This window comes from Anthonomus grandis, chromosome 3 (genome assembly GCF_022605725.1).
Source record: "Anthonomus grandis grandis chromosome 3, icAntGran1.3, whole genome shotgun sequence".
NCBI classification, from domain to species: domain Eukaryota; kingdom Metazoa; phylum Arthropoda; class Insecta; order Coleoptera; family Curculionidae; genus Anthonomus; species Anthonomus grandis.
In genome coordinates, this window is record NC_065548.1 from 15,225,503 (window position 1) to 15,251,552 (window position 26,050).

A 26,050-nucleotide genomic window follows, 5' to 3' on the forward strand; every position below is an offset into this window, starting at 1 on the left:
TCCAAATATCTTGGGGTTGGATTGTAGTAACGGTGTTTTACATATCCCCATATACAAAAATCTGGAATGGTTAGATCGGGAGAATAAGGTGCCCACTCGATTGGACCTGCTCGCCCTATCCATCTGTTTCCAAAAGTAATATCTAAGGAATCCCTTGCGACTCTGAAGAAGTGTGGTGGTGCACCGTCTTGCTGGAAGTAGACCGTGTCTAAAATTCCATCCTGCTGAAGTTGAGGATAAAAAAATATTTCCAACATATCGGTGTAATTGTCTCCATTCACTGTTGCTTCTTGAAAAAAAAATGGCCCATAAATTTTAGATTTCGATACTGCACACCAAACGTTCAGATTAGGAGAATCTCTTTCAAATTCGTTATACACTCGAGGATTTTCATCTCCCCAAATTCGACAGTTATGCTTATTTACTCGACCACTGATGTGAAATGTTGCCTCATCAGATTTTATTAATATGGTATCCGGCTCATGTCTAAAAAGATCTAGTAGTGTTTCGCACATTAAATATCTTTTTTCAAGGGCGCGATTTTCTATTTTTTGGAAAGTTTGAATTTTGTAGAGTTTAAACTTAATTATTTTTAGAATTTTATGTACTTTACTTTTTGACATATTTGTCGTTTGAGCTATCTTCCTAATAGATATTTGGTTATTGTTTAAGGACAACACTTCTTTTACCAGCAAAATATCATCCAACAGATTATCTTATGCATTTAGGTTTGTTCTAACTTTTCCTTTAACTGTTCCCTCCTGGGAAAATTGGCGTACCCAATGAAGTATAGAATTGCGTGAAGGTAACGCCCTTTCAAAAATTAGCCTAAATCTTCTTCTCGTCTGCGTAACTGATTTGCATTCACTAAATAATAACACGCAACGTGTTTTTTCCCGGGTGGTAAACATATTTAAACCTTTCAAAATCTTTAAAAAATACATATAGAAATCAAATTATTGGGACTGCCCAACGAATAACGTTGAAAAGATTTCACAATAGTTGAAGCCCACAAAACAAATTGTGCAACTCACAGCCTCCTTGACAAGCTACAATTGTTATTGTTGTCACTTGATACCGATAATGTTTATTCAATAGGTATTTATTGTAGGAACATTTTCAAAAAGGTGTCATTTACTAAAATTGGCTCTGTAAAAAAATAATGAATTTAAGACAATTTATACATTTTCGGAAAGGCGATTTAACAGGCCTTTCATGTGCAATTAAAAAGTGCAGGGTGTTACATTTAAAATTTTTGAGAAATCGGCCTTTAAAAATCATCAATTTTTTTCCTCCTATTTCAGGTAAATATTGAAACTTGGCAACAACTTGTCAAAAAAAAACTTTAAAAATATTGATGAAGTTCTGTGAAAATTGCACATTGTTGTCATTTTCCGTTCTCGACTTATAAGCAGTTAAAATGTGTCATAGATCATGTGATGGTAACCCTGTATTACTACACGATTTTTAAGTGTATTTAATTTGAAAAATAGTGATTTAATTTTCTATAATTAAATTTTTCTTACATCACTTTTTATTAATGAGCTCTAGTGATTATTCTACTAATGTGTTGAACTTCTGAAATTAAATTAAATATTTCATACTCACTCTAAATGTAATCTCACTATCGGTTTCGTCATACTGTTCGTTTTCGTGTTCGTATTTTCTGTATTCCAATGGATCACTTAATACTTGTTTGACTTTTAATGAACACGCTCTCGAAGCATGTTTGGACACTTGTTTTAGTTTGTGTTGTAGCTGGAAGATCAGCTTGCATGAACACTGAAATAGCAAAGAAAATATTTAGATATTTTTTATGAAGCGGCTTTATTGACTGACCTTAAGTTTTATTAAAAATAAATTAAAAAAACGTAGTTAAAAAAACCTGTCTAAAAAGTTAAAACGTGTAAATAGTTTTCTATTTAATTAAAGGATATATTATATCATGTAAAATGTAGCAAGCAATATGTTGCTATACAGGATGCCTGAAATTAAGTAGGCAATATTGTTAACTTTTTTATTCCTGAATATAGCAAAATGCTTAAATTTGCACAGTTTTTTCCTCTGAATAATACAATGGAATTTGAAGAGTATCATTTTGAGTCACTTAAACAACATTATTTTTCTAATTAAAAGCAACTATTTTCCTAATCAAAAAGAGTCATATGCACTTTTAATCTAAGGCTAAAAATAACCGACTTATAATCACTTTTTACTTTTAGGCTAACAAGCCTAATGCCATGGATGGAATATATGGGCATGGTATTGAAGCGGCTGTCCGATAGCAACCTAATATCTGTGTAATGTATTAGTCGTAAATGTATATTCCTAAAATATAATATATACATTCAGCCAATGTTCCAAATCAGCAGTACTTTTATTAAAATGTCATTGTTAAAATTGTCAAAACATGTGTTTGCTTTCTGTGAATTCTGTTTGCTTATTTAAAATAACGAAAGGGTATTCAGATCTGCACAAACCATGCATAATAGGCTTATATAGCAAGAAGTAGTAAAACAAAATGCATTAATTCCAACGGAGTGCTCAAATCCATTCATTTATTTGTCGTAATCACGTATGTTTTTCTGAAACTGTATAAAATAGGTATTCAGAAAACATCACTAAAATATCCCTCATCCATTCAGAGAATACTAATATCAAAAATTGCATGAACATTTCTGAAGAAACAGTGGTAAAACTTGGGGGAAATAATCTGTGTTAGGATAAAAAGCATGTGTTTGGCATGTGTACAAAATTAAATTTTAGATTTTGAAAGACAATTATAATTTATGTTTGTTTCTTGTACTATAGTGGCCATTCAAGAGGGGGATCTCGGTATTTGTTGGAGCACTTTTACATTGGTAATAGTTTTTTAGAATTTGTTCTTACTGTGATTATCGAGTTGTTATTTTTGCGGCAATATTTGTTAATTTTTTTTATTGTTAATTGTTAAACAGTTAATTTTATGATACTGTTATTATGGTTTATTGTTATATAATTAAGACTTGTAAAGTTTATATAATTTATCTGTAAAACATGGCTTACAGTTAAACCCTAAAAAATCTGTTGCAATGTTGTTTACTACACAAAATTTAAGGCAGCACCTACTGGAAAATTTAAAGATACATCAGGCTAATGTTAGAAATAGAGGGCGTTTAGATATTGCACGACATCGAGAAGATTTTTTTTAACCATCATTTTCTTATAATATTATATCTATAGTAAATAAATATATTCCTATCTTTCGCTAACGACAAACGGCTTTCGAAAATGCATGAAGTCTAAGCCCCAGAATATTATTTAAAACAGAGCAATGCATTTAAAAATATGAATTTTGGATTTGTTATAAGTTTTTATTTTTGTATATTCCCTTATTCATTTTATTAACTAAGTAAAAATGTTTTAAATGTGTTTCCTCGATTTTTGAGCATTATTTATTTATTTTTCTTTGGGTACTTACTATTATATACTTTTTTGGATAAATTATTCTTTTTTATAGCCCTAAACTGCGCTGAGAAGCTGAAAATGTTCTGATGATGTTTTTTTACAGCCCTGTACACATATGTATATGTGGAATAATAAACGTTATTATTATTATTATTATTATTATTATTATTACTAATATTGCTAAATATCTAATATCTGTTGAAATAAAGTCAGAACAAAATAAAATTGATCTGCATCATGCCAATAGGTACCGAGGCACCTGTGCTTAGGATTCTTACTTTGCGCACCGTGTATATCTTTTAATATAAAGGGTGTGGATATTTAAATATTCTATATGATCGTACAGTACCTACCTAACAATGGTATTTTCAGTTGAGTAATATGAAAACAGTATAAACGTTACATTGTTTTTATTTTTTTTTATTAAGGGTTTTTTTGACCTTAAGTACAACCAAGCCAAAAAATTAAATTCGTTTACTGTAATGAAAAATCACTTAACTAAACTTTTTCTACAAAATATAGCGCGATGTCAGATTTGCACTAAATTAGCTAAACGGTTATTTATTATTAACCAAAAATTTTTTTTACATGTACACCTATGAACTGAAAACAAAGGATTCAACTTTACTTTTATATAAACTTTTTGTCCTGTCATTAGAGTAACAACTAGGAATATTTAACCAACACTGTATATTCATGCAAAACTTTTAAAATTTCATTATCGTGTCTCGTAGATCTATTTCGTGATAAAATATTCCTTAGACATCTTTAAGTGTTTATTTAATCCGAATTAAGCTCGGAATTTAACGAGTAGTATTAATTCATATGTATACAAATCTACTCCTACTTAAAAGCTTTCAGCTTTATATAATCATTGTCATACTTTCTTAGAATCATTAATGAATAATTACACCGAAGCAATGAAGAACCATTAAAAACGGTTGATAGTTCATACTTTTATTTTTTAATTTTCCTTTTTTTTTAAATTTTGTTATTGCTTTATATAAATTTATACTAAAAGATTTCTAAGACAACACAGGACTATATTTTAATCAAAATTATGGGTTTTTCTATTTGATATAAATCTGAAACAATGCAAAATAATTAAATACAAACTAATGTTACCAAAATTCACTTAATAAGAGCTCTTTATACAAAATATAATTCAGGATACGATTCTCACCAAATCAGCTTTATGGTTATTAAGCATTAACCAAAAAAAAGATACATGTTGACATGCTATGATCTAAAAATGAAGGATTATAGGATTATAGGATTAAAGTTTACTGCTACATAATATATAAACTTTTTATCTTTCGTTGGACATCATGGACTAACAACTAAAAATGTTTAACCATCACTCTGTATATTTACGCAAAATTTTAAAATTTTATTATCATGTCTCGTGGATCTATTACATTATAATATATTCTTCAGACATCTTTAAGTGGTTATCTGAATTAAGTTTGCGATTTTACGAGTAGCTTTGATCTATTTATACAAAGTTACTCATACTTCAAAGATTTCGACTAAGAAACTAACTTTTCTTTGGGAATTTTGTTTTCATGTTTCGAGAAAAAAATTTGGTTTTTAATCTATTTATTTTCGAATTAGGAAATAAAAGATAAAGAAATAAAAACGGCAAACCGCTTCATTTAATACGGTAATTTTACCAAAAAAAAGTTGAGTTCCCTTTAAAAAGCAAGATAAATGCTCTATATTACTATAGATAAGGTTACAATATACTAATGGTTTGTTAATCACCGATAAAATTGACGTCATATTATTGATAATACACGAGGTTAAAAGTAGGCACACGTCCTTAGAAACTGGATTCATTGCAAAATAATTAACCTTTTTTTAAATGTTTTGACAGAATTCGAATGGCTTGAAGATAATCCCGAGGTCAAAAGATTAGGTAATTTCAAGTAACATTTGATTTGCCGATAAAACACATGATGATATTTTATTTTACAGTAAAATAATGTGGCAATGACTATTAAACTATTATTTGTAAGGGATGCATAATCAATCATTGCGTAGATATTGAATAATCTTAAACGTACTAAGATTTTCTGATTTTTTATGTTTTTTTCTTGAGTTTATTTGAACATTTATTTACAAATTTGACGAATCTGTACAATTTCCTCTTTATTCTTTCCTATTTCCACATGTGTATTAATTATTATATTATTGTGTATTGTATTGTGTATTACCTATATTTCACCAAAAAACGTATGCTTTTATTTATATACACATCATAATATACTACATCTATCGATACTTTTCTGAATTTCTAAATATTTAATGATGACTTTTCTTATATACATGATTGTAGCAGAGTGGGGCATAAAAATTACTAATGAATGTTTTTGGTGTGTGCTTATTAAATAAAAGATAAAATTCATCTAAAAACTAGCTTTTTAAAAACCTACCAAGAAAATATAAAATAAACATAAAAAGTACATATACATCGTAATATATACAGTGCTTTTCTTTGAAGTCCCCCCCCCATTTATTTTTTGAACGGGTGAAAAAAAAAATTGAAACTTGGCATAAGTAAATTGGTCTATAGATACTATTTTTCACTGTAAACTAGGTAGTTGTAAATTCCAAGATGGCGGCTGGGCGACATCTTGAGAAAAAATTTTAAATAGAAAGGGGCGTCGTGTGGTACCTCATTTTAAAGGTCTCAATGAGTACTTTATAACCCTGAAATATTAGACCCATATCTTAACTCGTTTGAAAATGGCGGCCTAATAAAAAAGTATTTTTTTTATTTTAACGTTTTACATTTTTATGATTTTTGAATAGGTAAAAATCAGTGTACGAAAATAAATGCGTCACTATTTTATTTTGACATAAAAACGACAGTTCTAAATGTGAAAATAACGCATAAGCGCCATCTTGAATAAATGCATTAAATAGAAATCTTGTGTTACCTCATTTAAAAGGTTTATTAAGGCATCCCAAAAGTTATGTCTAAATTCATTTAAAATTCAGGGGTGTGTTCGAAAAAAAACGCTCGAACTCGTCGATTTTTATTTCAAATTGCGCATTTTTGTACGTGAAGTTTGTATATACAGGGTTGCTTAAAAATAAATTACGACCATCAACTTAATTTTTTCAAATGAAAGCTCCTTTTTTTATTTCATCTTTGAATTTCGCGTGGAATTCCACGTATGTTTCATGCATCATGTCCTATACCTAAAGTCAACAGTTATCGAAAAAAAGACGATTCATGTAACAAATAAAAAAATAACAAAAATTAAGTTAAATGTTCAAAATGGTTGCCATTCACGGCTTGACAATATCAAAGGCGATCAATAAAGTCTCGTTGCACATTTTTAATCATTTCCGGAGTTATGGCGCGCACTTCTCTGCGAATTCTCTCTCTTCCAAGTCGTCTAGATTATTTGGCCTATTAACAAATAGTTGAGGTATCCCCACAAAAAAAAGTCCATTGGTGTTAGGTCAGACGACCTAGCAGGCCATTCGATGGGTCCTCTCCTTCCTATCTATCGATTGGGAAAGGTTTCATCCAAAAATGTACGCATAGTGGCAGCATAGTGCGGAGGAGCGCCATCTTGCTGGAAAATTAGTTCTTTGTCAGGATAGTCTGGGTCCAATGGATTTGGAAATAAAGCTCATAATGCTGGAACTAATTCAAATTGGAGAAAATCGAGATACACTTATACCGTTAAAGTCTGTTCAAAGAAAAAGGGCTCTATTACTCTTCCGCGCACTATTCCACACCACACATTTAGTTTTTGAGGGTACTAGGTGTTTACCTTCATCATCCAATGCGGATTTTCTGTTGCCCAATATCGACAATTTTGTCTGTTCACACTACCATTCAAACAGAACGTGGCTTCATCAGAAAAAATAATATTTGCTACTAAATTATTATTTAGATTACACATGTTTTCTAAGCGTTGACAAAATTCATTTCGCCTATCGAAATCATCATCAAATAACTCTTGCACAGGAATAACTTTGTAGGGGTGATATTTGTGCTTTTTAACTATTCGGTGAACTATAGATTTCGCCATGTGTAAATTTGCGACAGAGGAGTGCATGAATTTTCTTCCAAAGAAAGCAAAACGTCAAGTTGTTCATTTTCATCTCGAGCAGGACGACCAGATTTCGGCAGATCTCTAATATGACCGAATTCTCTAAATTTAGCCTCTATTCTACTCGCCACCTTTTGACATATCGGCGGACGATCAGGATGGATTTCATTGAATAATTAAGCAGCTTCTCTTTGAGTACGTGTTCTATCACCAAACCCAACCATGCACAGAATTTCTATTTTTTCTCGTTCCCTTAACTTTACCATTGTGAAAACCGCGACTTTGCTCGTACACTTCACACTTGACAATTCCTGTTTGGCGTACAACTGTCATACAGTTTCTATGAAAATACACGGTCACCAGCCAACAATAAAAAAACACGAATGAATGGAATTTTGCTCTGTATAAAAATTCTCAGAGATAATCTCACTCGTAAGGTGAATTTCAGTAATAATGTTTGGTCGTCTTTTTTTCGATAACTGTTGACTTTAGGTATCGGACATGATGCATGAAACATACGTAGAATTCCACGCGAAATTCAAAAATGAAATAAAAAAAAGGTGCTTTCATTTGAAAAAATTAAGCTGATGATGGTAATTTATTTTTGAGCAACCCTGTATATACAAACTTCACGTACAAAAATGCGCAACTTAAAATAAAAATCGACGGGTCCGAGCGTTTTTTTTTCGAACACACCCCTGAATTTTAAATGAATTTAGACATAACTTTTGGGATGCACTGTATATGAAGCAGATACATCTTAGCATTTTACTCTAACAAATGGAAGAAAATCCAGTACTAATTAATTTACAGAACAAGTATATTATTCACTTCTAAAAAAGCTTTAAGGAAAGGGTAAAAGTACTGTCTTGATGAATCAGATCGGTGTCTAGGGGTTTTCAGAAACTTCAGTAAGACACCTCTCTTTAGTTATTAGGTGTTATAGGTTTAAATGGTAGATGTCGTCAGCTGGTGCGCATTTCTAGTATTACTTTGACAAAAAAGGAGCATTTTTCTCTGCCCAATTTTGGTTTTAATATTTCAATAATGTGCGTCGATTGATTCAATATTCACACATTTTTCTAATAAGACATTAGTGTTCTTATGAAATGAAATGACTTGTGGAATTCTTCTCTGACTGACCTTTTCGAAGGGCAGGAGAAATTGTGGTGAACAAAAACTTGTGTATCTATAAATATTTATATATATATATATATATATATATATATATATATAATATAAATATATATATACTTTGGTGCTTGTGACTTTTTTACCTGACTTATGCTATCCTGGCATGGGGTTATGTCGCTAACATTAAACATGTTTTTGGATATTAGAGAAAAGCTATTAGGGTATTAGTTGATAAAAATTGTAGGACAGTTTTAGAAAATTGTAGTTTTTTTGGGTAACTTGTTATTTCTATGCTTCCTCTGGTTAACAGCTTAAACAACTCGTTTTAATTCAAAAATAATTTACAATCTTTTATTAAAAATAAATTGTTTATAATATCCGAAATAGACGAAATTTGGCGTCCCCCTAGAAAAATGAAGATGATAGTAGCTACGCTATTGTAATAAAGATATAGGGTAGATAGAGTTCGCAGGTTTAGGACCAAGAAATCAAAAACTTTCTTTTTTGAAAAGGTGCCGACGTTTCGACGTTTATTTACGTCTTTTCCAAGGCTGTTTACCGTGAAGAAGCATTTTTGTCGATTGCATATATACTAATGGCAACAGATCAATATATGTAGATGGGCACATATGTGATTATACTTTGAACAAGCATAACATAATAGACAATAACTTTTTTTTTTATACTTCACTTCACTAACATATCACTTCTACGATATACATGAACTCAGTTCAGCTGTGGCTCTTGACCGCGTTCGTTTATTTGTAAATATACCTCGAAGGGATTTGAATAATCTAAAAGTTTTCCATTGAGCGAGCTCTTCCATTGTCATTTTGAATATAAACCTTTAATAGTATTTAAATATATGTGGCACCTAAATTGTTAATTTGTGTTCTATTTTATTTTATTCAATTCAGGGTTAATCATACAGGTATATGTATTTTCAATTAATGTTTTAATAAATTTTTTAATGCCTCAATATTTATTGTTAATGTTTATGAAATCTTAATAATAAAAATTTTGCAAAAATGGTATTTTCATTAATCCTCAAATAAATTTACAATGTGACACTAAAACACCAAATAATAAATGTCAATGATCTGCATATACTAGAACACATATTAACGCATACCATAATCCTGCTCTAATTTAAGGCGTAATTTTTTTTTGAAAAACAAACGATATTCTCAGGAAAATTGCTTATGTTCTACTTTATTTACTTTTTCTAAATTACCTGATAACCACCTAATTTACACTTTTAATATAATTATCAACATCCTCAAGATTGGATTACAATTTTGTTTTGATGAAATTTTGACGCCATTATTTTTAAAAATGGTTATTTGCTGTTTAATGAAAGGTCTTTCGTAATTCTGTAATCATTTACAGTTACATGTTGCTTAACGTTTTATCTGCACATATTATTATATTTGTTATGATTGATTTATTAGTCAGATCGTATTTTTTACTTTCATGACGAATAATACAATAAAATATTAAAAATACTTATGAAGGTCGTAAAAAGTTCTTCAAAGGTGATTTAGAGGATTTTTTATTTTTTAGAACAGAACTTTATTAATTAAAAAATAATTCTCTGTGGTAACAATACTATAAATAGCCATTAAAAACTATTGTCAACTATATCAGTGGGTAATTGTGTCAACTGCTTATGTGAATTAGTAAGAATTTAATAAATTGGTACATTAATGGGTTTTTACACCTTTGATCCAAATAAAGTAGAATTTGAGACTTTTGGCAAGATTTTACTGCTATATTGGTAAAACTATATAACTATTATATATACTCTTTTTTGAGTTCTGCCCAGTGAGTTTTGAAGTAAAAGAAATGGTAATGTATATTTTAAATAAGCAATTTTAAGGTTTTATACTGATTTCCATAGAGTTAGAGTTTATTTATTTGCAGAAAACTAACACAATGAAAAACACGTAAGAATCAAAAAGTGTAATTATTTTGCACAGTCTAAAAACGATGAAGAAATATAACTTACACAGCAACTTAAACCTGACAAGGAAATTCAGCTAAATTAATCAGAAAAGCAATATTGCAAGTACTGTTTCTGAGTTAAACTGGCTAATAAAAAAACAATATGTAAATGGATCAAAAGTAAAACAAAGATACTAACGCTCCGAAATATGTCGTCAGCTTAAAGAGGAATTTTGCAAAACATGCGCATATCAGAAGTATAAAAGATTTGACACTGCTAGCTAATATTAGAGAGCCTGGAAGACAGAATCAGACAATGGACAGACAATAGATTGGAATAATCTTAAGAGAAATAGGAGACGTTTAGTTCTAAAGTTAGATACCAAGTGACTAAACAAGACATGAATATGGACATACTTAATATGTCTGTGCAGAAATAATCACCATACAAAATCTGTTTTTTGGTGGTTTAGATCTATTTTAGCATAAAGAAATAAAATGGGCATTCTAAATATGTTATAAGGAGAAAAGTTATTTAACTATCCAGAAAAATAAACCACAGAGAAAATATGATTATTTGCCTTTACAAAGTAATGCGAAGTATAAAAGGAAAGATGTAATAATGCGAAGAATATTACGTTTAAATAGTTAAATTAAAGTAAATGTAATATAGAAAACTGCATTTGAAATGTTGTTTTCTTGTCATGGAATTGTGAGCAGATGTACGTTTCTTAGATGACATAAAATGTAATATATTTTACTTTATGAGATAAATGGTTTTTATTACGAATTCCGAATATAAAATTCCCCTTTTGACTTCTATAAAAATCCAACTGATGCAAATATAAATCATAAATGGCACCACAGTGAATAAAGTCGAATAGAAGTAAGAAATGATATAGTACGTTTCTAAAATCTTTTGCGGAAAAAACGCCATTGATTTAAAGTCAGTTTAAGCGACATGAGCTTTTTTTGGTCTCGATGTATTAGTATTGAGAACGGTTATATTATAACTTTATTAAGGTTTTTACACATTTTCGGTCTGTTGTTTTGTATATTATGTTCTTATCAGCAGTTTCTGCACTTTTTAAGAAAATAATGAAAAACCTGTGATCTGCATACAAATGATTAAAAATTATATTTTGGAAGTATTTAAATGGACAAATTGTATATTATTGTTAGTTTTGTCGACATATCGATTGTAAACAGTATACTTTCTTAATCGGCACCTGTAGATAGAGGCGCAATACTAAATTTTGTGACATGTGAGAGAATATGTTGCCAACACCAAATAAAAAAATATTGCATTATTTTAAAAGTATATGTAATCCAAAATTGATAAAAGAATGATATTATGATTTATTAGGTCAAAAGCGTTAGAATAATCAAATACCCGCATCACATGTTTAAAAAACATTGTCTGTGACGTTTGTGTGGCGCAATTGTAGACTTTACGAAAGCCCAGCTTTTTTCGAGCAGAATTTTATTTTTATTTAGGAGAGTCGTAAGTTTGCTTATCTACAATTTTTCCAAAAATCTTAGAAAAAGCTAAATGTAAGTATACTTTTAAGTGTCTTTAAATTGTTCAGGTTCAGATATTTTAGATTAAGTGTTGTAAAAGTGGGCTAAGCATGAAGCAAAAACGTTATAATGAGCAACAAAATTTAATTATTTTTTTTTATTATTAACTAAATTTAATTATTTAATTATTTAGAGTCCGTCATATGTTTAGCATTTTATAGAAATATTTTTTATTAGCATTAAATCATTTTCATTTATAGACAAAATATAGAGTAACACGAGTAGCGCCAGTACTATGAAATTGACTGTGATATTTCTTGTGAAATTCTGCAAGATATAATGTTCGAAAAAGAGAGTTGTTTCTTTGGGAGTTGATTCTACAGACTTGTATTTTTTTATAAAAAAGAGTCCCGATATAACGATGTTCTATGCGACAGATACACTCGACATTTATAAGTCAAATCTGCCTGCCGAGTAGATCTTGCGTGTATTGCTCTAGGTGGAATGATATGGGTCAGTTCGGAAGAGTATTTCCCGTGTTGGTATTGAACAGAGTCAGGTCCGTCGTCTTTCTTCAATGCGTCAAATTGTCCAAGGTTCTAGTTATCTCTGGATCTCTTATAAGACGTATAGCCCTCTTCTATATGGAATCATGTACCTTCAAAGTGTGTTTGGGTATAGAGCTCTATATATGAGAGTAATGCTCTAGAGATAACATATCTGATTCTGGCAAAGCGGTAAAAGCTGTTGCGGTGTATACAGCCTTTTCATTTTAAAGAGCTTCGTTTTTAAGTCCTAAGTTTTTGAAAAGCTTCTTTAGCTATTCCTGCTACATGATCACATAAGCAAGTACATACCTTCCAGTTTGGATGTGGATTAGCATACCTAGCCATCAAAAATGGGGTAATTTTTGTTGGATTTTTAATAATATGCAGTTTTCATACTTCTGTCCAAATTTTTTTATAGTTAAAGTAGTATTTAAAACTGACTTCGGATAAGCATTTTTATTTTATTTGCGCATAAAATGTTTAATTTTTATTTTAAGTTACCAGTAATTTAAAGATTGTAATAATAATTTTACATGTGCTTAAATATATCTCTTTGGAGGTACGCGTATTAACGACTTTATGTTTAAACTTTTTTTGATCAACTAATAGAATCCGGTACTAAATTAATATTCCGATACTAAATAAATATCTGATCCGAGATTAACTGTGCTAAAGAGATAAGAAGTAAATTTAAAAAGATAAGTTTGCCAAAACTATTTTCAGCTTGTGTTGATAATCTTAGTTAAGTACGGGTCAATAATTCAAAAACTCATCAAAAAGTGTAAATGGTAATCTAAAAGTGGCGTAAACAGGAAATTAATAAATATTTTTATATATACAGCGTGTCCTTTTAGTGGCTAATTGATGTATTACAAGTTATAGTTTAATCGCGTAGTTTTTGAATTAGGCGCAGTTGAAAATCGACTTTTCCCAACTTGAAGAGACTATATATAGATCCATAACTATTTAATATAAAATAAAATGATTTTCACATCCCTATCTTTTTATGTTTAAATTTTTAATTTTTTTTTGTGACAGTAGCATTTTTTTCTTTTATTAAATACATTTTATCCTATGACAAGTAGTTATGGCTCTGTAGCCACTTAAAGTTGAAAAAAACAAATTTCAACTGACTCTAATTAAAAAACTACTTGATAAGGTGTGACAAGTATGAATGTATATTTTTTATTATTTTTCTGTGTATACATCCACCTTCTTTTCCTATAAGACTCATATACACAGTTAGCTTTTACTACTATAAACTCATAGATAGCTTTCACTACTCTTCACTCTCCAGTTCCCTTAAAATTTGTATTGAGGTTAAAAACTGTATTCTGAATCTAAGGTGTGGAAGTGGTAGAGATCATATATCAGATTTTTAAAGAACATTGTGATAATCTAAAACCACAATAATGATAATATTAACAAAAACAAAGAAAACACACACTTATGGTTTTACAACATATAATACATGCCTACACAGGATTGGTTTTGGGTAAAGCTTTATCAGGCCTTTAAAAGCCATTTAACGTGCACATAGTCTATTTTCTTTATTTTTGTCAATTTTGTTTATTGGTCTCTTTGTGAAAAATGGATAATATTTTTTTTGTAAATGATGCCATAATAAGCAGCTAGGTTAGTGTTTTACTTTCTATCAAGCTTTACAATAGCTTTTATATAGAATTTTAACAAGAATTTACACTCCACCTTTTTAATTTATTTATAAAAATGACACATTTGATACTATGATACACACTACAAGAAAATAATTTAAAAAAAAATTTAAGAATTTTAAGTCATTGGCTTTTTCTGAATACATTTTTGATCCAGGACAAGTAAAGACCAATAATCATCTAAGGAAACAATTACACTTTGCTCCTGTTGTATATAGGTATTTGTAGTTTCTGTAGGTGTTAATATCCAGTTGATTTAAAAATGAAGTATGATACTTTCAACCATAATGAAAATGTTTTTTTAATAAAATAATTAACACTAGATGTACTTTGATTGTTATGTTAGTTTTAGTGGAAATAAGTTACTACGTGACAAGCCATAAATAAATAAAATATGTGATTGCAGTAATGAATTCCTCCTTTATCGGTTGTATCTTAATCAATTATGAGTTATTTATAAAATATGTCTTTTGCTATAATTTATATTTATTTAATTGCAATTCTTTATTTAGAAATTTAATTAAATGTTTTGTTCATTTTCAAGATACAAAGAAATTGTATGGAGGTAATAGAAAAATTTAATTTTTTTTAACATAACACATATACAACATTTTAAATATTTGGCTGATATAATTACAAAAAAGAGAGATATAGTTTGCACTAATCACTAAGAATACTCTGCTTATGGTGTTGGTCCTAATATAAATAACATAGAGAAAGACAAACAATTAAATAATAAAGTTTATTACAATATCAATTAACTACTGTAATATCAGTTATAACTTAATTACATACTTCCAAATTAAATATAAATTTTTATTACAGGTTAATATCCGATTACGTAATGTTAAATCACATATTCAATTTACTAAATTATTTTGCCTCTCTAAAAGGGAAATTATTTAGAGATAGTAGAAAGATGAAATTTTTTTCATCGTAATATATTTACATAATATTTTAAATATTTAAGTCATTTAATAATTAAGAAACCGATAGATCATTTGTGCTACTTATACTAGGAATACTCTGTTTATCATGCTCTTAATACAAATGATGTGAGAGACAACCCGTTAAATGATAATTTTCATGATAATATTATTTGGCTACTATGTTATCTGTTGTCTCTTAATTACTTACGGCTTGTTGATAAAATATGGTAAAATACCCTCTAAGTGTATATGTAATTAGTACTCTATTAAGAAATTTAGCCTTTAACAGTTCTTAAAATTAATAATCCTTCATCGCCTCATTTACCTATGTTTTTGTACATTTTTAGTCTATTTTTTCTGAATTTTTACTTTACCTTAAACTGTCATTTTAATTTTTTTAATCTGAAAAGCACCTGCCTAAAAAGAATTCTTCTAAAAACTACTTAAAGTCGGTAAGTTTTAACTTTTTAACCAATAAATACAGATATTAAAAAAAAACTGGTATTTAAGCACTAAAAAGTAATTTCAAAGAAGTACTTTTGCTTTCCCCTATTTTAATAGTGTTTTTATTTGCGGTTAATAATTTTTTTGCTACCATAGCAAAAACTTACCTTTAGTTTATGTATATAACAACTTTTTTACTCAATATTTTAAATTTAGGAAAGCGATAGACCTCTGATGGCAGCAAAATTTTAAGATTTTTTGCATTATTTTTTCACAATAATGCAAAAAATCTTATCTTTTTATTCACAAGATAATAAAGTTTATTTTAAAATTAAAATTATCTTATATTAAATTTAATCTCGGAAATGGTACGCCTCTGGCGGCGGCAAAACTTTTTTATTCACAGGGAGGTAAAAAAATACTGCGTCCAGTCTAGACGAGGCGGTATAAATAACACATATCATCAATACAACACTAAATTGAGCCTTCGTATTAACCTCAAAATATCTGTATTACGGATAAATGTATTTGATATTTTACTTTATTTTTAAAAAGTTAATAAACAGAACTGAGAGCATCTTCATATTTTAAGACTGGATAATATGCAGTACCAAAATTAATATTTAGACAATAATTTAATAAATAAAATAAATAAAAAATATGAGTACCAAGAAAACTAAGTTCATGATAGTAACAAGGGATGAAAACGCTTTTACTAAATCTGGGCTGAGCGGGTAAAATATTTTAGAATCTTGAAACATGGCTTTTTAAAAGTTAGACATCAGACAAGGAGATGAAATGTCGATCTGGAGCTTATGTAGAGATTCGTAGATATTATTAACGAATGCATTTTACAACAAAAATATCCATCAATATGGAAAAAGGCAATCATAAAGCCTATAGCTAAGATAGTAGAGCCAAAGGAAATTTCAGATTTAAGACCAATAAGTATACTGCCAGCTATATCTAAGGTCATTGAGAAACATATTTATAATTATATATTTAGTTTCGCCGAATCTTTTAATATAATTCCGGTTTGCCAATCTGGATCTAGGAAAAATTTAAGCACTTCGACGGCTTTAGTACATTACATTTCAGTACATAGACATATTAAACGACATAAGAATTAACGAGGAACAAAATCGTCCTACTTGTATGGCATTACCGGACTTCAGTAAAGCCTTCGATATTCCTTATCTGTAATCACCAAAAAAGATATTCAAAGAGTTCAAAATTCCGGCATAAGATTGGCATATAACACTCCATATAGACATCACATAACACCGTATCTTAACGCTAATCAAATTCTTAATATGAATAATAGAAGACTACTGCACATGCATATGTTTGTATACAGAGTCATAAAAAGAGGACAACCGGCAACTCGAAATAGCGATTTTATTGTACCTATTCACAGATCAGCAGCTTTTAGGCGTTCTTTTAAATTTGTTGCTGTGCTGTTCAGATATGGAACAGTCTCTCTCAAGAACTAAAGGAATTACCTCTCCAAAGCTTATTTAAACAAGGCAATTTAAAAATACTTTTGCCTCCCTATCTAAGCAGGTATCCCCATTCCCCATTAAGGGTATATCACTTCATGAGTGTGCATGTCTTTTTTTATTAATATTTTTCTTAGTGGTTTTTCTTGATTTTTTTTTATGTTTTTACATTCCTATTCAAATATAGGTTCTTTTAATTTTGTCTCATAAATATTTTAAATGTACTGCAACTGGAATGTAAATAGTGGTTTAAGGTCTTTAAAAGGGTTATCTCACTTGTACTACAATTTACTGATGGTGCACGCAAATGGTTGTTTTAATCGAGAGACACTCCTATTTGTCATAATAAAATAAGTGAACACAAAAATGTAACTTGATTGTAAAACTGACAAATCAAATCTTTTTGTATTGTATTTGTATTTGTATTTGTAGATTGCTTCATCTGGCCAGCTATTCTGTATGGAACTGAGGGTTGGACTCTCAATATGATTAAAAAATTTGATTGGAAAAGTGGGTGTAACTCAGAATTCTCAATATCCCCTGAATGAATCCCATGGCCAAAGTGAGAAACGACAAAGTTTTAAGAAGAATAACCAAAGACCGGAGACTCTTTGACATTATTAAAGGAAAAGCTTACTTCGATCGCATTATGCAATCAAAAATTAAATTTCCTACAGTTAATTACGTAAGGAAAGATCTAAGAGGAATTGAGTGAAAGAAGATGTCAGAGCCCCGAAATATAAGGCAATAGACAGGTTTATATATATTCAGCATAACATCCAGACATTGATACAGAGTGGCAATGGATAATGTGATCGTTAAGATCCATGTATGGGTTGCAGATCAAGAAGAAGAAGAAGAAGTCCGGGATTGACTTAAAATTCGAAGGCAAGAACTTTCTTAGAAAATCTAAGAGATTGAGATTTTTATTATATTTGTTAGCTGAAGTAATAACTTTTGTTCAATTTATTTAGAACGGTGATTTCTATTAAGAAAGCTTAATAAGAAAACAAATAAAAGCTCTCGAGTTAGACGCAGTTTATGGCTGCAAGCACCGCTGTATTTGCAACAGTTTTAAATTGGATAAATAATTTAAAAAAATAATTTTTACTGTATATTAACATCAGACGAATATTATTCAGGACTTGCAAGTAGATGTGCAAAAATCCGTACAATCCATGATATAATATTAGGTCATCGAAAAAATCAATTTTGTATAATAAACGGAAAAAAATATCTGCAATTTGGGTGCTGTGTTTGTTTTAAGTTGAGAATAAGCGTAGAAGCTTTGCGCGTAAGCTCTTATGGAGCGTATTGCATCATTAGCAATCTGAGTTACTCTACAGATTAGCAAGTGTGGGTAAAACATGGATACATGACTACACTGCCGAGAGGAAAGAAGAGTCAAAATAGTATCTAATATCTTTTTACTTCTATATTTTCAAAAGAATAATTCAGCGAGCAACGGTTTACGTCAAATTTGGAGGTCATCACTTACACAAATGCTTATTTTCAGGAATTTCTTAAATCCAATCCTACTTTTTCGATGGATTGAAAAGGGTATAAAAATGTTTGTTAATAAAATTGTATAATAAATTGACTATTATTTTTGTATCTTTTCCTAATGACTTATTGACCTGTTCTGGCATTTCCGCACAGATGGATAGGAAAAAAAGTTGCTAATATTATATAGAGGAAGTGCTCTGCAACCAATACCTGAATTTGAATCAAATAATTTTGGCACTTATTACATTTATTCTATGAAAGCCTTAAACAAATATTTTAGTTAAAGGCAAAAAAAATTTTGATGATAAAATTTTGAATTATCACAAAACTGCTAAGGGAGGGCGTTTTTTTACAAGCAATACAGTTTATTTAAAAACGTAATGGCATTGGGTGTTCAAAGATCTGAATTTTTTGTAGATCATAAGTGCTGTCCAGATAAGGGTTTAATTACTCAAATCATAGACAACCGTCAGTATTTACACTAAAGAAAGAAATCCTAAAAGTAAAAATAAGAAATCACAGGCTTAATCAAAATCGTAATTTCAATTAAAAAGATTCATTGTAGCTAGTATCCTTATTATATCAAAAACTCCAGAATAATTAGTGGATATTAGTATTTATGGAAAACAAATAGAGGTCGTGAAGAAACTCAAATACTTAGGGACCTGGATTAACAACAACCTAGACCCAGAAGTAGAAATTAAATCCAGGATCGAGCAAGCAAGAACTATGTTTGACCGTATGTGGTCACTACTGTGTATAATCAAGCCCTAAGTTGAAGTCTTAGATATCGTTTTGTGAAATGTTATGTACAGTCAGTTTTTTTATATGGCTGTGAGACGTGGATCTTGAAGGTTGACGCCATTAACAGAATAAAAGGCGTTTAGATATATTTACTTCGTAAACTTCCCAAGACACCTTGGACGGTGAATATCACAAAGGAGGAGGTGCTGGAACGAGAGCAGCGCGATAGAAAATTTATAGACGCAGTTACAAAATGAAAAATAGCCTGCCTGGGTCATGTCATGGGTAGAAGTAAATATGAGCCCTTAAAATTACTAATGGAAGAAATGATTGAGGGCAAGAGGCCCATGGGTGGAAAGAAGTTTACATTACTGGTTGAGAAACATTCGAGACTGGACACGTATGAATGTTCACTCTATGTTTTAGAGTGCCCAGGACCATCGGATCTTCGTCGAGATTGTTGCCAACCTTTATCATCAATGAAGATCGTACTCTGAGAAAAAGAATAAATAGATAGTGTATAAATCCCGTGAATGAATCCCATAAATATAAATTGGGGTTATTTATATTATGCCAATAAACTGATATCCCTTTTGTTGCAACTTTATTTAGTTGAGAATAGTTGCAAAATAATATTTCTTACTGTCGGAGCTAACAGTAAAATTGTTGAGTTGCTTGGGTGTATAACAGTCATGAGAAAGGCTTTTGATAATTTTGTTCCAATCTAGATAAAGCGGCTAAATTTAACCATATCGTCAAAAGAAAGCAATAAACTCAATCATATATTCACATGTTTCATTTACATTAACAATTATAATTACTGAACTGATAAAAATCTTTGAGTTTTCAGACTTGGAAATAATAGCACCTACAAAACTTAATGCTTAGGCAAGGATTTTTGTCTTGCTTTTTTATTGTACCACAATCACAAGAGATAGGTAAAAAGCAGGGGAAGAGAATTTATATAATTTATATTTTCTCGTATATAAAATGATCTGTAATAATACCTGAAATTAGATCAACGACTATAAAGCCAATTAATTATTAGACTGTCCTAAAACGTTAAAAAGTTGTAGTTTAGTGGGAATTTATGAAGGCTTCCTTAAGAAACTTTTTTGTCTTTTTTTATACTATGAATAATATTTTTCAGTAGGATTGCCACCTCATTTAAGAATTTTGTGGTCAGTCCCTATAGCTAAAGTATTGAAGGGAAAAATTCTCTTACTCTGGCGTACTTTGACTATTTTTATAAATCTGTTTACTTTTTATAAATAATGTGGCTAGTAAATTTTAAATAAAGATTTCAACAAATACGTTTTCTTAATATTTTTAAACTGCTTAAGAGTTAGTATTACATATATAAAATAAACGTATAATTTTTTAAAATAGGCTATATATAAATAAATTATACCAGGTATACTTTATTTGGACGTACCTGCTTGGTTGTGCTGAACATCTTAAAAATCTTAAACACAATATTTCACGTTTAAAGTCCCGAAACAAAATTCGAAGAAAAAGCAATAAAAATACGAAGAGAAGCACTATAGGACCGCACTCTTGCAAAGGGCACAATGAACTAAATCGGGCATGTAAACAGGTCAACAAATAACCGTCAATGTTAGTACGAATTCGGGTGAAAAATTAAATTGTTCGGTTGTCAGTTAATATATCATTTGCTATTGAATGGTAATTTTCGACTAGTAATGAGGCCTGTATCCACAAATAATTTATAAATCGTAGTTTCGAAAAAGAATGATCTGCTTCTTATCTTTGGACGTATTATTTGATGAAAACAACAACATGACCGGAGATAAAATGACGCAAGACAGCTTACAAAAAAGAAAAACAGAATCGTTTACAGAGATAAGATTGCGTTAGTACTGTTTTATTATAATTTTTTTTAGAAAGAGGGTATGTTCGTTAAGTAAATAAATTACGTTTTCCCGGAAAATAATATTTCATTTATTATTCGAGGTGAGTATGAAAAATGAAAATACATTTCTGGCATGAAACTGAAACTTGTTTTGAAATTTTAAACAATTGTTATGAAATATTTAGTCAATACTAAGTTAATTTACGTACTATAGTAACATAATCAGTAATAAGTATTGTTTTTGGTTAATACGGGCATAAATATATGCTTATTCATAGTCAGTAACATTATTCTTGCAAGAAGTAAGATATTAATTAGATTTACTAATTAATATATAATTTATATTACATTAACATATTAAATCCCAAGAGGCGTATTTATTGGTCAACCAACACCTTGGTCTGTTTTTAGATCTTTGAGCTAAACAATAATAAAAAAAAATTGTAATTCCTTATGTACTTTACAAGCTTATGAAAGAAAGTGGCTTAAAACTAAAATTTTAGCTAAAGTAATATCGCCCTTTGGGTAACCATTTTTAATTCTTAAAAAGGACGCATTTTAATTTATTTTAAATATATGTTGGTTTTAAAGCAAAAGCGTCGCATAATTTTTTAAACATAGTTTCACTATTAATGCGAAAAAATTAAATGTTTGTTTTAATTTAATACATCATACTCGTATCTTTAATATTTTATTAAAAAAAAGTAAATAACAGGATAAAACCAAAAGCAACAAGAAAATTTTAAAAAGAATATTCTTAATATCGGGTCTGGCACTTCTCCAATTGTGTTTGCTCTATTCCAAATAATTCCCTTATTAATCATTCAGATCATATTCTATTATTAAATGACGACTGCAAACTGAATCCCTAGGACTGACTGTTTATGTTTTAAAGTTTACTATTTATAAAGTTTGATAATTTTCCTAACTGGATCTGGCTTTATCCAATAATGTAGATTTATTCATATCATTGTGAGACTTTCTATATTATCAAGCTTAAGTAGCCCCTTTTTGTGGCAATGACATTGGACAATTTTTCATTCCGCAGGGAGAAATTATTTTTATATTATACTCAGTATTAATATTAAATCATATTATTAATATTATACTCAGGTTGATAACCCACTTTTACAGGAATCTGAGGAACACAGATTGGGACCTCTTTCGTGAGGAATTGGGATTAATAAAACAACTCATGTTTGTACCTTTTTGTATTGCCTTTTCACCCATCTCAACAAATAATGTCCTCTAGATTCTAAAAGACAGCGTTAGAAGTGGTTCTGTGATGAGGTTGAGAATACACCCTCTGCAAAGAATTGTCCAAGAACTCTGATGCTTAAATAGGGTCACTATCCAGATGGCAGATTTACAGCAAATGAGCGGGATTCCTTGAAGCTTCGCTCTTACTTTCCAGACAAGGCTTGTCCTTCGATATCGCTTTGAGCTCTCGAGCTCTCATTTTCACTTAACATGAGATTGGAGGATAATCACCTACAAGAAGGTGGAATTGGGAATTAAGTCATTTTTGATTTCCAGGGAATGAGAGGATATATCCGTGCTTCCTGCTATATGAGTTTGATACACCTAGTAACAAAATCAAAATTCACCCAGGTATACATTGAATTAGGTCCACAACCAATATAATTTTCCAATCTGCTAACTATTTGGTGCACAATTATATTTAAAATATTGTGTGCACCTATCTCAAGATTAAAAATTTACAATAAGAGGTTGTAATACTTGACACACAAACATTACTTTACTCGAAAGTCTGTGGGATGTCTCTAAAAAGGATAATTTTTAAAACTCATTTCTGTGCTACATGCAACTTTAAAAGTATAGATGAACAAGTATTATTCCAAACCACAATACCATAATTTAAAATTGATTTGACAAGAGAATAATCATCATTTTTAGTGTCTTAAAGGCTAAGATATTCCTTAGTTCATAAAATGTATAAATTAGTTTTTTAATATTTTTCGTAACATAGTTGATCAAAATCAAATCCTCCAATTTAAATTTTGATCAAATTATTCAATCAATTCAATAATTAATCAAATTTTGATCAATTAGGAAACTATTTTAGTGATAATGCTCTGGCAACGAGCTTGGAGCAGTGACAAGTAATGTCACAGTTTTATTGGGTTTCATGCATTTTAAGTTCCTGGAAATCAGGTAGAGCGCGAAAGGAAAGGGAAAAAGTCACCATAAATTTTGTTTTATTGATGTTTAAAAAAAGAAGACTACGATCATTATTACATTTTTGAATTGCGTTCTTTGCCTGTTTTTACACTATTCCATTTGTCCCCATTTATAATAATAGTGGTATCATCAGCAAAGCAAATTACCTATATCATTCTCTCCTAGAAGCTTCATAATGCTATTTATAACAACATTAAACATAAGAGGAGAAAGGACTATCCCCTGTGGCCATTCCAAAATCTACCACCAGCTTATCGCTTTTTTGCTCTTAAAAATTTGTAATTTGTTTCCTGTTACTTAGGTAAGACTTAATTAATTCATTAGTAGTTAATACCTTGAACTCCAATACAGTCTAGAAGATTTAAAAGAATTTCATGTGCAGTAGTATCGAAGGCCCTTCGTAGATCTAAGTATTTTTAAATTCTTTCGAAGATCTTCACAAATGAATTTTCAGTAACAAGGTTTTCTCTAAAAGCAAATTGGTTGATACGTACGTGAAGTAAATTATTCTTTTCTAAAAAAAAAAATTGTTTATTATTTTCACGACACTCTTCAATAATTTTACTCAAAGAACTTGTAAGAGCTATTTATCGGTAATTAGAAATTATTTATTTGTCTCCCTGTTTATTTAGTGGTCTTATCTTAGTAGTCTTTAAAATATCAGGAAAGATTCCAGAACTAAATATATGATTTATTGTATGTATGTTTACTATGTCTTTGTTTGAAACTGGAGTCAAGAAAAATGAACATTTTGAATTTTTCCTCTTCTTTATGGTACCCTCACCCTGACCATTTAGAATTATTTCCTTAGCTAGTATTTTTTCTATTTCACAAATTACAAAATACATTTCCTTTTTGCCTGATAACTCTATATTTTCTTAACTATTAATTTCTGAGTGCTGTCCGATATCATTTGTAGTGTCTCTCTAATAATTTTGCAAGTCTGTTTCACATCATTTTCGTTTTGTCTTGCTAATGTTTTATAATACAAATATTTTGCATTTTTTATTAATTTACTTAAAACATTTATATAGTTTTTGTATTTGTTTACATGTATAATACTGTTTTGGTTGCATGCACCTCCTTTTTTCAATCGATATCTAGTTCTAATTAATACTAGAAGTGAACCAATGTTACAGCCTCCTATTTTGCTCTTTTATTCTTTTGACAAGCCCTAGACCACCTCGTAGAGTTGGTGGAATGCGCTCTGGGATATAAAAAGGCTTATCTTGGTGCATTTCTGGATATCGAAATAGAATCTGGATACCCTTATTAAAAAGATAGAGGCTAGTAGTTGTCCACAGTATCGAGTAGTCGATGGCCTAATCAATGACCTAAACAGGGCGAGCCTACGCTGATGACCTGGTAGTCCTTTGCAAGAAAAAAACGTAAAAGCATTAACAAATCAATTAATTTTACATATGACGTTTACTTCCCACTTTTATAGTTGTATTAACCTAAAATAATGAAAACAAATCTTACGCATTGTTTAACGATTTTTCTTTAAAAATATTAGATAAATGCCCATGTAAATATTAATATCTGAAAATATTTTATCTAGTAAACTGCTATTAGAAAATAATTACAAAAATACAAACTACTTAAAATTTCATATTCCAAGAAAGGTTTATTACGTGTCACGTTTATTTATGATTCGATTGGAATTTAACGTATTAGTTAAAAACAATAACATGTTGTAAATGAATGGAGAATATTAACCTGCAAAATACAAATCTTTAAATGTTATCCAAAATCAGCTGATCTTGGTGATATTAAATTTAAATATTTTTTAAACTCTAGATACTATTCCATCATGTTTGAAAGCTGCAAATGTCATAGCAATTTATAAAGACCGATGTTATAATAAGTTTTTTTTAACTGCAATATGCAATAGTTAAATTTAATAGAACATTACATACAAACACAGTAGATTATTAAACTATTTTGAATATTAGCAATATGAAATTACAAGATACGGAAACCGAAGTATAATTATAATTATAACAAATGCGGGAAACAATCAAACATTCCAGATAGCCCAGTTATCAATAAATAGGGATACTAGCATTCTTCAGAGGTTCTAGTCAAGACCGTTTTTTTTGAGCAACATGAGTATCACGATTTTAATTCCTGTACACGTAAACTTTAAGAAATCTTACAACTAGATAGATATAAAATCAGCCGACAAATTCTCATTAGGTTAGTAAGCATTTTAGAGAAAAATCATTTAAGGCCAAGGTGAGCGGAAAAAGATTTCCGGCAAGATTTATAGACATTGAACCGTTGATTGTAAAGTGTTTCACTTCTCACGTGAGTTAAGAGTTACTTTCTCGCCAAATTATCGACACCTAATAGTATTTACTAAATCTGTAATATTCGTCAATTTTATTGTTTTGATGGAGAAGGTTCTGACTTATGAAAACGATAAAGCTGATGGTTTTCGTACTGACGTCCAATAAAATATCTTTCAAGAAAGTAATATAAAAGCTGATAGCTATTAGTTATATTCCGCA

At 29.8% G+C, this 26,050-nt stretch overlaps 1 protein-coding gene across 1 annotated transcript in view; it reads right to left on the reverse strand.

The window, feature by feature from the left end:
- Positions 1-21,218, reverse strand: part of LOC126734609 (branched-chain-amino-acid aminotransferase, cytosolic) — a 35,910-nt gene extending 14,692 nt beyond the window's left edge. Inside the window, exons 1-2 of the mRNA XM_050438301.1 lie at positions 20,898-21,218; positions 1,609-1,782 (exon numbers count right to left, since the gene is read on the reverse strand). Coding sequence (XP_050294258.1) covers positions 1,609-1,782; positions 20,898-20,918 — 195 coding nt within the window. The 5' untranslated portion in view covers positions 20,919-21,218. The remainder of the gene's footprint in view (positions 1-1,608; positions 1,783-20,897) is intronic.
- Between the last annotated feature and the right edge of the window lie 4,832 nt (positions 21,219-26,050).